The sequence below is a fragment of the Odocoileus virginianus genome, chromosome 17 (genome assembly GCF_023699985.2).
Source record: "Odocoileus virginianus isolate 20LAN1187 ecotype Illinois chromosome 17, Ovbor_1.2, whole genome shotgun sequence".
NCBI lineage: Eukaryota > Metazoa > Chordata > Mammalia > Artiodactyla > Cervidae > Odocoileus > Odocoileus virginianus.
In genome coordinates this window covers 23,130,351-23,145,753 of record NC_069690.1, presented here as the reverse complement: position 1 = coordinate 23,145,753, position 15,403 = coordinate 23,130,351, and the positions used below count along the sequence as shown (strand labels likewise).

At 47.1% G+C, this 15,403-nt stretch overlaps 2 protein-coding genes across 3 annotated transcripts in view; one reads left to right on the top strand and one right to left on the bottom strand.

Annotated features, from left to right (window-relative positions):
* ITGAE (integrin subunit alpha E) overlaps positions 1-12,655 on the top strand; it is a 59,550-nt gene extending 46,895 nt beyond the window's left edge. The window contains exons 22-31 of one of the 2 annotated variants that reach the window (XM_020881188.2): positions 202-300; positions 976-1,055; positions 1,874-1,951; positions 2,463-2,526; positions 2,611-2,718; positions 6,094-6,150; positions 6,474-6,569; positions 8,276-8,371; positions 11,288-11,398; positions 12,331-12,655. In XM_020881188.2, coding sequence (XP_020736847.2) covers positions 202-300; positions 976-1,055; positions 1,874-1,951; positions 2,463-2,526; positions 2,611-2,718; positions 6,094-6,150; positions 6,474-6,569; positions 8,276-8,371; positions 11,288-11,398; positions 12,331-12,420 — 879 coding nt within the window. In that variant the 3' untranslated portion in view covers positions 12,421-12,655. Of the gene's footprint in view, positions 1-201; positions 301-975; positions 1,056-1,873; positions 1,952-2,462; positions 2,527-2,610; positions 2,719-6,093; positions 6,151-6,473; positions 6,570-7,533; positions 7,622-8,275; positions 8,372-11,287; positions 11,399-12,330 lie in introns of those variants that run through there. The other variant, XM_070478882.1, reaches the window with a different exon arrangement.
* On the bottom strand, positions 2,941-5,910 carry HASPIN (histone H3 associated protein kinase). Its single transcript, XM_020881181.2, has one exon. The coding sequence runs from the start codon at positions 5,893-5,895 to the stop codon at positions 3,550-3,552; it is 2,346 nt and encodes a 781-aa protein (XP_020736840.2). The 5' UTR covers positions 5,896-5,910; the 3' UTR covers positions 2,941-3,549.
* Positions 12,656-15,403: the final 2,748 nt, after the last annotated feature.

Here is a 15,403-nt window from a genome sequence, read left to right as displayed (position 1 = left end):
GCTCTCCCAGAAGCCCTCCTGAGGCCTTGTGTTTAAATTCACCTATCTGGTACTGAGCCCTTCTGCCCAAATTGTGGAGACGAGCACAAAGACTGGCTTATTTGTATCCCCAGCTCCTAGCAGGGTGTCTGGCATGTTGTTGTGAGGAAACTGAACCTTTTTTTTTTTGCCTTTTCAAAACCATGTCTTTTGTGTTAACAGCCTCCTTCTCCAGACATTCAGTGTGGTGACCCTAAGCCAACTGCTTCTTTCCTGGTCATGAACTGCAAGATTGGTCACCCCATCCTCAAGAGATCATCTGTGAGTCTGTTTTTCTTTTTTTTTTTCTTTTTCTATTTATTTGGCTGCTCTGGGTCTTAGTTGTGGCATGCAGGATCTTTTAGTTGCAGCACGTGGGATCTAGTTCCCTGACCAGGGATGGAATCCCGGCCCCCTGCATTGGGAGCTCAGAGTCTTAGCCACTGGACACCCAGGGAAGACACTCCCCTAGAGCTGGTGTTTTTCTACTTCCCAGGCTCATTAGAATCTCCCAGCTGCAGTGTCCACACTTTCCTTGACTATATCGTCATCTGTAACAGCATAAAACTGCTCAGTGTGCTCTGGGAGTAGGGAGCGGTGGAGGTGAGGGTACAGTCACTGAGACAAGGCTGGCTCACCCCAACAGCAGAGTGAAGCTGGGGGTGGTCTGGAAGGTTATTAGCCCTGAGGCGAGGCCTTGACCTGCCACTGATGATCTCTGTGCTGTGGGAGACCTCTCAAGAGGCTTCCTTGACTGTAAAAGGGGAATAGTGCTGTCTGCCCTGCTCACCCCATCCTGACACTGTATTACGGGGAATAAAGGAACCGTGAAGCATGCTGTGCTATAGAAGCATGGAGTATTGAATTACATTTTCCAGGTCTGTTTAGTTAATAGGAAGCAGTTTGAATTGTGAGTGGTATAAATGGGAATCAATCCACCTTTTTTTGTTTAACTAGGCAAACTTTTCGTTAGTTTGGCAGCTGGAGGAGAGTGTCTTTCCAAACAGGACAGCCGACATCACTGTGATGGTCACCAAGTAAGTCATGCCTGGGTCAAGGGAGCCTGGGCTGTGGTCCTGCAAAAAGGCTCCCTCCCACGTGTGTGCGTCAGAGCTATGACTCCTTATTGCCCCAGAAGGGAAGCCTCAGGGAGCCCCTGGAAGGCACCTGTGTCCCCACAGTGACCTGGCTTTCCCTTGTTATCAGAGATACTTAAAATGTTCCTTTATTGACAAAGTAAAACTATGGTATAGTCTGGCAGACTGAGTTTTGCACTGGAGCACTCATTTTGGTTCACCTAACCTCAGAGATGCTCTGTCTTCTGCAAAATCTCTATGTTTGGGGTAGGGTAGGGTACACAGTTGGTAAAGTTCCCAAACAGGGGTGATTCTACTCCCAGGGGCAGTGTCTGAAGGCATTTTTGATTGGCATGAATTTGGTGGGGGGTGTTATTGACATCTAGTGGGTAGAGACCTGGGATGTTAACATCCTACAATATATAGGACAGCCACTCATAAAGACTTTCCTGGCGCTATATATCAATATTGTCAAGGCTGAGAAACACTGTCTTTTTGGGCACACCGTGCAACATGCAGGATCTTAGTTCCCCGACCAGGAATTGAACTCGTGCCCCCTGCTTTGGGAGCGTGGAGTCTTAACCACTGGACTGGCAGAGAAGTCCTGGAGAAACCCTTTTAAAATCAGTGTTTCTCCAAGTCTGGTCTTCCAGCAAGTCTTCTGCACTCTGTTTATCTCCAAGTCTTTTCTATCTGACCCCCAGTGATCCTGGGGAGCCAAGGTAAGCAGCCATGTGTACAAAGCAGGGGTGCTATAAACTGACACTCTTATTTCCTAGTTCCAATGAAAGAAGGTCTTCGGTCAATAAAACTCACAGCCTTCAAATCAAACATGCCTTCATTGCGGTTCTTCCCAAGTAAGTACTTCTGGGGGGCCCCACACCTGTGGGACAGCTTCAGGCATTTTGTGGGTGGGTCGAGTGGTCAGGGTGGATGTGGGCATTGCCCTTCCCTGAGAGGAGGCTGCTTAGAACCCAGGCTCCCATTGATCTCTAGGGCACTAACTGTTAGGTCCTAGAAACCCTGTGGCTGTAATCAAAGGAGGAACAGTGCCAACAGGTCTTGATACCAAAGGGAACTGATGGGATGCTAAGGAGGGAAGAGAGGACTTAAGGGATTGGGAAGAGAGGAAGAGAAAGAGTAAGGCCCCCCTGAGGAATGCTCCAGACACAGAACCAGCCTGAAGAGACCGAGTTCAAATACTCTAACCTGATTCCAACTGCCCCACCACTGCTCAACGTTTTGCTATTCAACGTTGATCTCTCTTAAGAATCAGGGGCCCTTTTAGTGTATCCAATTGATAGCACTAAGGTTTATTTAAGATGAGAAAGGGGCCCTGAGGCCTAACCCATGTCCTCTCAACTGCAGACCCTCAGTGACGTACATGAACATAAACCAGGGGTCTTCCCACCACAAAGAGTTCCTCTTCAACGTAAGTGCTCTGCTCATCATCGCAAAGCCAACAGGTGGGAAAACAACACCAGCCGTGACTTTCTGCTTGGATTTTACCTTGTAGATACATGGGGAGAACCTCTTTGGAGCCGAGTTCCAGCTGCAAATTTGTGTTCCAGTTAAATTACGAGGTTTCCAGTTCCTAACAGTGACGAACCTGACCAAGACTCAGGTACATAGAGGCGGTTCTATATCACAATCACATCTCTTTCCAGAGTGACTATGGATTCGCAAAGGTATAAAAACTAGAACTCTAGAAAAAGATGAGTTAACCTGGGAATGCATTTTAGGAGTAAATTACCCAAGTCATATTCATAAGGAATATTAACTATTCAGCCCAAACTGACATTTCAATTTTTCTTCCCTTGATGAAAAAAGTAAGCAAAATTCAACCTTTTTAGTAGCCACGGAGACATTTATTTTCCTTTTGAAAATCATGGATAACTTCTGCTTCTCTGTGATCAGCAAATGAGACTGATAAACACGTGGCACTTCTCCCTATAAATCGTCTACCATCTTCTTTTCCTCGTCTCCCAGTCTGTACGCCCTGGACTCTGCTGTGGTACAGCCTCTTTGCTCTTGGTTGACTCATCTGTAGTGTGGTTCCCAAAGCCAGCCTTATGACACCTACAGCAACAGGCTCTTAGCAGTGTGACAGCTGAGGCCTTGGGTGTTCCTGATTTTCCTTTTTTCTGTTCAGGTTACACAAAGTGTCAAAGCTCAAAAAGGAAACTGTAGAAAGAAATTTACAAAATGAAGTCTGCTGACAGAAAAAGGGCTTTTCAGTTGTAAAAGGTGTTCTCACATATAGTTTATTTTTAAAAAATATTTGTTAAGTTTAAAAATTTCAGTTTCTACTTGGAGACAAAATTCTTGTTTCAACAGCTGATTGGAAACTTGTAAGAGCAGGAATCCCACCATGCTGTGGGGACAAAGGTTAAAAACAGAATCAGGGGCTTCCAGTCCCACGCCCTCTCCTTTGGGGGTGGTCAGAACCCACGGCTTACTTAAATAGACTGTGCTGGCAGAGCAGGTCCGTGGCAGAGCTGAAGTTCAGCATAGTCTGATAGAAATGCTGGATCTGTTTCTTCATTCGCTTCAAGGCGGGGGTGTTATGTTTGGACTTGAAGGTCATCTGATTCAGGATCTTATCTGTGAGGTAATGTAGCCAGAGCACGTTGTTATATGGGTGATATTCACCCCAGCAGTTGTTGTTTTCTTTCCTCATCAGCCTGTAGATCTCAAACTGGTAGTCACCTTCTCCCATAAACAGGTCCTCGTCCCTGGAGATGTCACAGAAAACCACAATCCCATCCCGCTCCAAGCGGGACAGGGTGTAGTCAATGATGTTGACTTGCAGCCCTCGGGTAGGGATGGAGCTCGTCTTTCCGTTGAGGGTGTAGTGGAGCTCTTTGAGGCTGGTCTTCTTTAAGAGCACGTTCCCCCAGTGCAAGTCTCGGTGCTCAAAGTGCAGAGAGGCCTCGGCCACGGCGAGGGAGGCGGTGATCTGGTGCAGAATGCTCTTGGCAGTGGCAATGGAGGATAGCTTCTTTCTCATTTGCTCTAGGTCGATCCCTCCAAACTCAAATTCCAGCACGATGAAGAGCTGGTCTTCCCCGAAAAAGTCAGGCCGGTCGTTTGCAGACCCTTTGGTTGAGTGATAGTGATCCCAGGCTTGGAGGAGCAAGGGAGGGTAAGAACCTTGAACACAGTGTACCGAGTTCAGCCCAATGAAGCCTTCTGTGCGGTTGAATGCCTCATCAGACAAGAGGCTCAGCTCTTTGGAGATGATGATTTCTGGCAGGATTTCCTCAAAAGTTTTCTGGTGAGCTCCATTGACTAAGTCCTGTCCTTCGATAGCAATGATTTTTAGGGCTACAGGTGTGTGGTTAGCAACTGTTTGAAACACTTCGCCAAACACCCCTTCTCCGATCTTCTCACAGCATTCTAGTTTTTCTTCGGAGAGGTAGTCACTGAAGGGGATGGGACCCACCTGATTGCATTCCCCATAAAGCTTTTCTGCATCAGATGTCTTTTTGTCTGTGACTTGCTGTGTCTTTAAGGGGGTTAGCAAATACATAGAGGAGGAGTGCCAGGGGGACAGAGCACAGCTTGTTCTGTTCCCAACAGGGTGGTGTGAATATTCTGACATGAGGGACTCGGACAAAGAACTGGCCAGGGTGTTGCAGCTGCACACTTCAGACACAGCTGTCACGATCTTCTTCTTGTGGAAACTGAAAGAGGCTCTGGTTTTCGTCCAAGAGCAGGCATTCTGTAAACGAGTCAGGTCCTGGGTGACACATAAATCGTCTTCCATCTTTTGGCCTTTTGTAACCTGGCGGTGATGGAGGAGGGAGGTTTCTGCTGTCCCTTGATGCTTCCTTTTTCGGCTGAGCCTGGTTCTCTCAGGCCAGTTGCTTTTCCCAGATGCGATTCCGCCCTTGCACCCACGGGCCTCCTCGTATTCTATCTGGACAGGCTCTTGAGACTCAATTTCTTGACAAGAGTCCTGGTCTGTGGACCTCTTCTTACCCCTGCCTGATAAGCCTGGGCTCTCCAGCCTCCTCCCCACCAGTTCCGTGTCATGGCAAAACTCCTGCAAATTCTTCCCAACTGTCCCAAGCTCAGAATCCTCAGGATTTCCTGAGTCCAAAAAGCTAAAGAGAACTGACCTGAGGCTGGCCTGGGCTTGGTGGGCCAACCTGGTGAGCCGGCCTCCTCCTATCGCTGCGTCGTGGGAACAGGGGAGGGGTGCCTGGTCCAGGGAGGCTTCTGGGAGGTGGAAGTTGCTGGGAGCTTCTGAGGCTGCATCCAGAAAGGTGGAAGGGTCGGTACAGATGCTGTCTTCTGGCGCAGGGAACGCGGGGCCGGGAGAGGCCGGAGAGCTGAACAGGGAGGCACTGGTGCCCAGCTCGCCGCCGTCCCTGGGCTGGTCGCACACACTGAGGTCCGGGCTCAGGCAGCCCGGGTTGCCGATGGGAAAGGATGGCGCTCCTAGAGGGCCGCAGGGGGTGCTGCACTTCTGCGGGCACCGCGATCGCAGCCTCAGGCGTCTCGGGGTCGCGATTTGACTCGTCCGGCCCTTGGCGAGTCGGGCGCCAGCGCGCCTCCGCCGCTGACCCACCGGGCTGCCGGGGAAGTCGGGGTCGTCAGGATCGTCGGAGACGACAGACTGCGAGGGGCCGCCACTGCTGGCGTCACTGCTACTGCTGCTGAAGAAACGCTTCCGGTCCTGCGGCGGGAACCACTGTACGGCTGCCAGGCCCAGCCGCCGCCGCGGGCCCCCGCCGCCGGCTGCCCCGTACGTTCGGAAGAGCCCACTCGCGGGTAGCGGGAGTGACGCCGCCATGGCCGGCACCCGCCAGGCAGTTCAAATGCTAACACCGCGAGACTTCCTCGAGACGCGGACGCGCCTGCCCGCCGGGTCCTAGCGCCCGGCCGTCCGCACAATCACGAGGGATCTCGCGAGAAGTGGGAGGGGGGTAACTATGGCGGTTTGGCTTTTTCACTGTGTTGCAGGGATAGACTGGGGTGGTTGTCGTTTCAGGCCCACACCGTGTGCACTCAGGCTCACAGGGATGCCTGTGGGAGCGATCTGGTTCAGGTGAGCGCAGTCATCCCAAAGACCGGAGAGAGGGGGGCCACGGGGGAGAGAGGAGGGCCTGAAGCGGGTGACGTGAGACGCCGTGATTGTACTTTGCCGAGGTTTCCCCTGAAAGCACAGGCCGAGCGTTTCTGAGGCGCCCCTTAGCCTCTTCGCCGGCTCACGTTTGCCAGGGTTGCGGCTTTGCTGGAACCAAATGAGGGCAGAAACTGCTCACACCCTTTATTCCTCAACCTTGAGGTTGTCTGTGTGCTAAGTGTTAAAATTCCCAGTTTTCCCACCCCCTAAAGAGATCGTGCTAATGAACACTCATCCTCTTCCAGCATGTGGAAGAATGGCATTCAGTGAGCTGTAAGGTCACCTCGGATAAAGAAAATGTAACCGTGGCTGCAGAGCTCTCCTTGAATCAGCCAAAGCAGGTACTTAAGAGTTGATTAATCCTCGTTTCTCGGGCATCTTCCCTGGAAACGATAATGTTAATAGCATCTCCAAATATAACGTGTCCAAAACAGGTCTGTTGATCCACCTTCTGCTCGAGCCTGGTGCTTCCCCAGTCTCTCAGGGTAACTTACCAGTTGCTTGCGTGCTCAGGGGTGTCCGACTCTGCGTTCCGGCGGACCACAGCCCACCAGGCTCCTCTGTCCATGGGATTATTCTGACAGGAATACTGGAGTGGGTTGCCATTTCCTCCTCCAGGGGATCTTCCCGAACCAGGGATGGAACCAGCATTGGCAGGCGGAATTTTTTTACCTCTGAGCCGTCTGGGATGCCCTTACACTGCTGACTTACTGGGAACTCTAGGAATTCCTTTTGGCGACTGCTTTTCCTTAAAAAAAAAAAAAAAAAAAAAAAAAATTTTTAAAAATTATTTATTTACTTATTTGGCTGCACCAGGTCTTAGTTGTGGCTTGCAGGATCTATTTCCTGACCAGGGATCCAACCCGTGTTCCCTGCATTGGCAGCTCCCAGTCTTAGCCACTGGACCACCAGGGAAGTCCGAAATCCTTTTTCTTACATCCCCTTATCTGTTCCAGCAGCAAACTGTGTCATTCTACCCCATCCCCACCCCAGATATATTCTGAATCCATTCACTTCTGTCCATCTCCACTGCTGCTGTTGTGCAGGTCACCACCTCTTGCTGGATTCGCTGCGGTAGCTTCCTCCCTGCTTTTCTTGCCTGTGCTTTTGCCATGCCCTCCACAGACATTCTTCATGGAACAGCTGTCTTTTAAAAGCAAACACTATGCCACTTCTCTGCTTTAAAAAGAAAAAACTGTATACACTTAGACTGAAATTTGTCTTTTTCAGTGGTGCCCCAGACCCTATATCTGGTCTCTGCTTACTTCTCCATCTCCTAATACTTTCCTCTTCCCTGCTTCTTAGACTCCAGCTTGCCGATACTGTTCTAGCCACTGGACCTTTGTACTTGCTGTTCCTTCTGCATGAGACGGCTTTTCTCCTAGATCTTCATGTATGTGCTTTCTTCTTATATTTGATTCACATGTTACCTTCTTAGTGAGACTTTCCCTGATCACTCATTCAAAAGTAGGAACTAAAGTCAAGTTTAACCTCTTGTGATGATCCAGGTGAGAATGATGGGATCTGAGCTGAAGAAGTAGCAGTGAGGATGGAGGAAAGGACAGGTGTAAGAGAGACTGAAAAAAAAAAAAAAATCATCAAGAACTGACTTGGGGATGGGAGTGTGGTGTGAGGTAAATGGTAAGGGAAAAGAAGTTGAGGTTTAACTAGGTTTCTGGCTTGGGAAACTTAGTGGTTGCTGAGGCCATTCATTAGACATGAGGAATACTGGAGAAGGAACACATTGAAAGGGAAAGATGAGAGGGGAGGGGTGGTTTCCCTGACAGTCCAGTGGTTAAGACTGCCCTCCAGTGCAGGGGTATAGGTTCAATCCCTAGTTGGGGAAATAAGAACCTAGATGCCTTTCGACCAAAAAACAGAAACATAAGGAATGATGCTGTCCAGGAATTGTAAGTCCATTTTTTTTTAGAAGTCTATTTTAAATCAACTATACTCCAATTTTAAAAAAAGTTGACTCCAAAAAATAAAGGTACAGTAGGTCCATGTCTAAAATATGTTTAATTTTTTTTTCTCCCCCATCTTATAGTTACTAAGAGATGTGACTGAGCTGCAGATCCTTGGTGAAATATCTTTCAACACATCACTGTATGAGGGACTCAACACAGAGAACCACAGAACTAAGGTAATCCCCGGCTGTTTTCTGGTTTTCTGGGTGTAGTCCTAGCAACCTGTGCCTGCTTTTAGCGCCCCTGTACAAACAAGCACTTGCTATTGCCCTCTTCCTGTTTCAGTCATATCACCTCTGCTCTTGACTCTGCAACCAGCTGTCTCCATGACCTTGAGTTACTCAGCTTCTGCCTAAGTTTTTCTGTCTCTGAAATGAAGCAACTGAGTAAGAGGCCTAAGCAGAGGAAGTCTCAGTTGTTATAACTAGGCTGGAATCAACACCTATATATACTTTGATTTGGAAAATTTTTTTTAAATTTCCTAGTTGAGAATTTTTTTTATTTTATGTGTTAACTTGCTTCCTAGTGTGTGATACCAGTGTTTAGTTACAGTGTCCCACGGTTACAATACTCATGAGCCCAGAATTCTCTCATAAGTCTTAAACTAAGTCCTGGAACCCTTGGATTCGTTTTGCAGAGGTTTTACATGTGACTGCAAGTCAGACTGACCTTTGTGATTTGTGGGCTGAAGACTGTGTGTGCCCCGCTGGGGCACAACAAGGTCATTCTTGTTGACACTCGCCTAGGTGGCTGCTGGCGCTAAAAATGGTGCATCTGTGATCTCTTTAGTGAAGCCTGAGTGTCAGAGGGTGAGAGTGGATCGCTCAACATTAGCTCCTCTGATTTCCTCCCTGGAGGAGGGGAAAGGCACAGTTCTCTAAACATGTCAGAAATAACATTTCTGTTTATTTTTGAGTGTGTCTGATACAGAAAATGATGTGGAAGAAAGAGAAGTGTCCCCATTATATCATTGCACAGATTAAAAACAAAACAGATAAACAAGAAAATCCAAGTCTATGCAAAGATCCCAAATGAAAAATAGTGATTCCTTCACTCCCTGTCTCTCACACCCTGGATTCCCTCCTCCCCAAGGGAGTTCCTGTTAACAGTGTCTTATATGCACATTCTTAAGTCATTTATTTATGTATAAATGTTCCCCCTTTACTTACTGATGCTTTTATGTAGAGTCCCCATGATGATTTTCCTTTTTTAAAATTCAGTACCCGAAGCTAAGTTTTAAGTGCATTTCAGCTGCAAAGAAAAAAAAAAACTCTTGCTAACGTGCCTTAAAGGCCTCTTGTGTTTATCTGGGGATGGAGGCTGACCAGTGTCAGTGGCCAGGCTCCTTCGACTCTTTAGCTCTCCTGACTATGTGCTGGTGATGCCTTCCCTTGTGGCTGGCCCAAAGTAGCCACTCTCCAGCAGTACATTTTCACATGGCAGAATACAGAATAGGAAGCCAAGAGGTCAGTAGCAAAAGGAGTTTTTCTTCACACGCCTTCCCTTTTCTTTTTCTCTTTTTCGGGCCACACTACACGTGGCATGCGGGCTCTTAGTTCCCCCACCAGGGATTGAACCCGTGCCAGGTTCAGACACTCTCTTACACACAAACAACCAGAAGGTCACAGTCTCCTGGTGAACTTCTAGATAGGAGACCAGAATAGTTTGTATAAAGTATTTTGGTTATCAGATCGCTTTCCTGTCCTCTGGTTCACCCCTCCCCCCACCCCACCTCCAGTTTTTGTTCTTTTTGTTTTTCGGAGATTCTGTCGCTATATCTGCTCAGAGATTCTTTCCTCACCATGTCCAGTCTACTGATGAGTGCATCGAAGGCATGTTCCTGTCACAGCAGCTTTTCATCTCTCGTATTTCTTTCTGGTTCTTTCTTAGGGTCTCCATCTCTCTGCTTACATTGCCTGTCTGCTGTTTGTTCTTGTGTGCTGTCTGTTCTGTCCTTTGGAGCCCTTAGCATATTCATCGTCGTTGTTTTAAATTGCCAGTCTGATAATTCCGACCTTCTTGCCATATCTGGTTCTGGTGCTTACTATCTGTCTTCAAATTTTGTTTTTTTGCCTTTTGGTATACCCAGGTAATTTTCTTTTGATAGCTAGAAATGCTGTACCGGGTAAAAGGAACTTCTGTCGACAGACCTTCATTAATGTATGAGATGTGGGGGAGGGGAGGTGCTCTGTGGTTCTGTGATTAGGTCTCAGTCTTTTAATGAGCCTGGGCCTCTGGCCTATGAACTTCCTCACCGTTTCTGTGTTTTTCAGCCCCCTTAGGTGGGACAAGATGGCTAGAGTGGGCTTGAGTTGGGCACTTCCCTTCCCCCAGAACAGTTAGGCTCTCATTATATCCAGCAGGTTAGGCTAGGGTTAACTAAGTTTCCCCTGAGCCCAGTCGTTTTTCAGATCAGAGTTCTTTGGCTTATTTCAGAGTAGTTACTTTTCCCCTCCCCCTGCCGGAAGCTTGAAGGGTTTTTTCTCCAGCATTGACTCTGGTAACCTGGTCTAGCTCCTAGAGTAAACCTCACCCCAGTGGCTGGGTTCCCTGGAATTACAGGCCAGCACTGGGGATATTTGGCAACGAAAAGATAAATGGTTTTCTACAGCAAGTGGGTAGCTGAGGCCTGTAATTTGTAGCACCAGAGTCATCACTGTTGTGCTTAGAGCAAGCAGTCCATTAGTTGCAGTTCAGGACTTCCTTCCCTGGCGGTGGGGAGCCTCTGTCTCTGTGTCTGTCTGTCTGTCTGTCTCTCTGCTCTTTGGTGGCAGCAGGTTTGCCTGGTGTCCTCCCCTCTCTTAGGGATCCAAGAAAAGTTGTTGATTTTCCAGTCTGGTCACCTTTTCCCTTGTTAGCATGGAGTGGTGACTTCCAAACCCCTTACATGTGGAACCAGAAACCGGAAATCTCACTAGATAATTTTAAGTACTGCATCAGGAAAGGTTTAGCTTTCGGCTTTACTGTTGTCAGTCTTGATCAATACACGGTATGTTGCCAAGTTCTTATATTTTTCTTCTTAAAATAATGTGGAATTTTTACCTCATTTTGCTTCACCTGACTTACAGGGTGATCTCTGTGTTTCGTTGCAGATCACTGTCATCCTACTGAAAGATGAGGAGGCGTATTCTCTGTTTCTCATCATTAAAAGCAGTGTCGGGGGCCTTCTGGTTTTGATCGTGATTATAGTCATCCTAGTCAAGGTCAGTTCCCCCCACGTTCATGAAGGTTCTGGTGTTGGGCAGAATTCTGCTTAGAGAGCCAGCCCCTAACCTCAAACAGTTACCCTAGCCTTGTGACCCCTTTTCCTTCTTCCTTCAGCCACACACCTGTTGAGGCAAATGAATCAAGACAGCTTCTGTCTGAAAAAGATCAAGATCTAATTGAAGAATTGGCATACAGAGATATTTTCCTAAAAGGGACCTGATGCTCCTTTCCTATTTAAATCCTTTCCTTTCCTTCCCCTGATTTAATGTTCAAACTCTTTCACTGCTATTCAAGGCATCTAATGTCTGCCTGTACTCTCTCCACCCTTGAGTCTTGCTTTTTTTCTCAATACACTTAACTGTAATAGCTTTGTGTATCTGTTTGCAGTGAGGCTCTCTATACCTGCCTCCCAAGCCCTTTCCTTCTTAACTTGCTCTTGCTCTTCCCTTAAAACTCAGCCCAGAGATTCCTGAGTCCTCTGAACTGACCTTTATGCTTTTCCCTTGAACTGCCCTCTAGAAACCCTTCCAAGAAGCAGTGGTTATACTGTGTTGTCATTATTTCTCTTCTCACTAGATTGTGAGCTTCTTGATGTGTAGAGGGGCTGTACTTGAACTCTTTCTCTCTTTTACATAAATAGATCCAGTACAGCTGAAATGGTAGTACTTAGCAGAATTAGTTAAATTAAAAAGGTGAAAGTGGGGTAGGGGTTCAGAGGAAGGTGGAAAACCACTTTTGACTGGAGACCGAACACAGAATGCTTGCGGGAAGTCAGTATTTAAGATGGGTCTCGAAGGATTGGATCATCTGGGGAGATTCAGAAGAAGCAGAGGAGCACTGGGGATATTTGGCAACAAAAAGATAAATGGTTTTCTAAAGCAGGTGGGTAGCTGAGGCCTGTAATTGGTCTTTCCTCCCTTTGTTTTAGTGTGGCTTTTTTAAAAGAAAATACAAAGAGCTGAACTTGGAGAGCATAAGAAAGGACCAGCTAAAATCAGAGTCTGCTGGAACAAGATAGTTAGGAGCAGCTTCTTCATCCATCCGGAGAGAGTATCAGCCAGTCCTGAAGCTTCTAGCGACCGGGTGTTGTACAGACGACCTTCCCTTTAGGATGACCAAGTGCGGAATCTAACAAGTTGTTCGTGGAGTGTTTTTTAACCATACATTGTCCCCAAAGTGCCTGTGCATTGTGCAGAAAAGAAACCTGGGAAACATTTGGTGGTAAATAAAGTTAAACTGTTTTCTTTATAGAAGTGCCTTTAATATGCAAATATGATATACTTTGTGATCCTCCCCCCGCCCCACCCCAGAGGAGGTTATACAGCATCTCTCAGGCTTACTTGCCTAAGAGCACTTTTTTCATCCCATTTCTATTAACATCTTCCAAAATAGTCTTCCATGAAGTACATCTTTATGGGGGACAGTGGTCAGAAGCAGTTCCTAGTCTGGCATTTTTATGATCAAAGGATGCAGTCTGTTATTTCAAATTAGGCCACGAAAAAGCACCCCCAGAACAAAAGTAAAAAGTAGAAAAACAGGGGTTACCCAAATAGGACCAAGGAGAGGAGACCAGGACTTTGTTCTGTAGAGTCTGCTGAGCATCCTGTGCGGGTCCTCGCCTGGCTTCCTGCTGAGTGACTTGCTCAGGGGAACTTCCTGTCTCAGTGAGAGACATGCTTGTCCACAGGGGCAGGTGCAACCTGGCCTGGGAGTTGGGGGCACCGAGATTAGGGCCTCATTACAGGTTGACTTTGCTCTTAGTATCCTTATTTTGTTTATATGCCCTATGCTGTTAAAACTTGACCGCATCTCTCCACTCTCAACCGTCAGTGGCACAGTCTTTGTTTTCATGGGTGATAAATATCATTGCAAACAAGCGAAGCAGGAATGTATAATGTAGAAAGCAATCCTGTGATCTCTCTGTGTTCTTTATCTAATTCAAGTGCTTTCATTATTTCTTTCTGTTTGTCTTTGGCCGAGCTGTGAGGCTTATGGGATTGCAGTTCCCCAACCAGGGATTAGATCCTCACAGTGAAAGGGCTGAGTCCTAACCACTGGGCCACCAGGGAATTCCCTGGACTCTTTCTTCATAGCTTTTCCATTGACTTCAAAGTCCTGTCTGCACATAATGGTAATTTGGAGTCTTTCTGATATTTATACTTTTCCTCATCCTTATTTCTCTAACTAGGACTTATGGGGGTCTAAGAAGTTACCTCTGTGCCTGACTTTTTAAAAAAATAATTTTTTTTTGGCTGTGCTGAATCTTTGTCGCTGCGTGTGGGCTTTCTCTAGTTGCAGCTCGCAGGGACTACTCTCCAGTTGTAGTGCACATGCTTCTTATTGCTTTGGCTTTTCTTGTTGCGGGGCACAGGCCCTAGGGCACGCAGGCTTCAGAGTTGCAGCTCATGGGCCTTAGAGCAGGGGCTCAGTAGTTGTGGCACGTGGGTTTAGCTGCCCCTTAGCATGTGGGGTCTTTCTGGACCAGGGACTGAACCAGTGTCCTTTGCATTACAAGACAGATTCTTAACCACTGAAGTCCTGACAGAACTTTTATATGTACTGGGAAACCAAAAATCTGTATGACTCACTTTATTGTGATATTTGCTTTGTCATGGTATCTGGAACCAAACTTGCACTGTCTCTGAGATATGCCTTTGAAGGAAAAGAAAGAAGTAAATTTGCTTAGATATTTCTCTGTTGTGTGCCCAGGTTTTCATTATTACAGGTAACTTTCAGTCTCTGCTTTTATACTTGTTCATTGCAAATAAGATCTCACTGTGATTATAACAGTCAAGTCTTACATTGACTGCCTATAAGCTATTGACTGACTGGGCTATGATTGGATTAGACCAATGTCCTGGTCAGGAGACTTCATAAAGGATCAGTCCTTGAGGAGGAGGAGACTGAAATGGAGACATGGTTGCATTGTATAAATTCCTGAGCTGTGACTTGGGCTGCAACCTTGTCTTTCTTCCAAAAGATGCCTGTCAAGTGCCACACCTTTCCCACTTCCTGTTCACTCTCCTCTGCCTGGGAGCAGGACCTGCCAGAGCTTAAACAGATCCAAGGACAGTGGGTCATGCCACAGGGCCACTGTCCTGGCCAGAAAAGGACTGAGAAGGGGCCAGCTGGACACTAGCATGGAAGAGGTGCCCCTCCAGTTTCTGTTTTCATTTCCCCGATACAGGCCTGTGAGTGCTCATTCAGATAACCTTGTTCTCTTACAATAACATCTGAACTTAGAATTTGATTATTGGAGGGATGAAATAAGCAGATGTGAGAAAGTGAAAGTTGCTCAGTCGTGTCCGACTCTTTGCAACCCCACGGACTATACAGTCCATGGAATTCTCCAGGCTAGAATACTGGAGCGGGTAGCCTTTCCCATCTCCTGGGGATCTTCCCAATTCAGGGATCAATCTGTAATAAATCGGTCAAACTTTTTAGGCCCAGTTAGATTTTTATTCCATTCAGCCAAGCCTAGTAGTCTAAAATGATTTGTGCTAGTGTGTTATTTCATGCATTTTCTCTCATATCCATACAAGCAGGGATATTTGGTTAAGATCAGGGTTTAGGTATTTTGGGGTCTCCTAGCCCTAATTATTGGGTTTCCCTGGTGGCTCAGAGGGTAAAGCATCTGCCTGCAATGTGGGAGACCCGGGTTCAATCCCTGTGTTGGGAAGATCCCCTGGAGAAGGAAACGGCAACCCACTCCAGTATCCTTGCCTGGAGAATCCCATGGACAGAGCAGCCTGGTAGGCTACAGTCCATGGGGTTGCAAAGAGTCGGATACGACTGAGCGGCTTCACTTCACTTTAGCCCTAATTATTACCTTGTAATAGTGCCAGAATTTTACTGTTACTTTAAGAACAGCTCCAGTAAATGGAATCAAGGGACTCTTAGTTACTCCAGGAAGAGCAGTTGTTCAACTCTCAAGGGTTCAGAAGGTAGCTGGATGCACCTAAAGAGACAGTTAGCCCAACTCCAGTTGACTATATTTTGAT

Coding starts and splice junctions, on each gene's coding strand:
- HASPIN (XM_020881181.2), bottom strand. CDS start 5,895: ATGGCGGCGTCACTCCCGCTACCCGCGAGTGGGCTCTTCCGAACGTAC.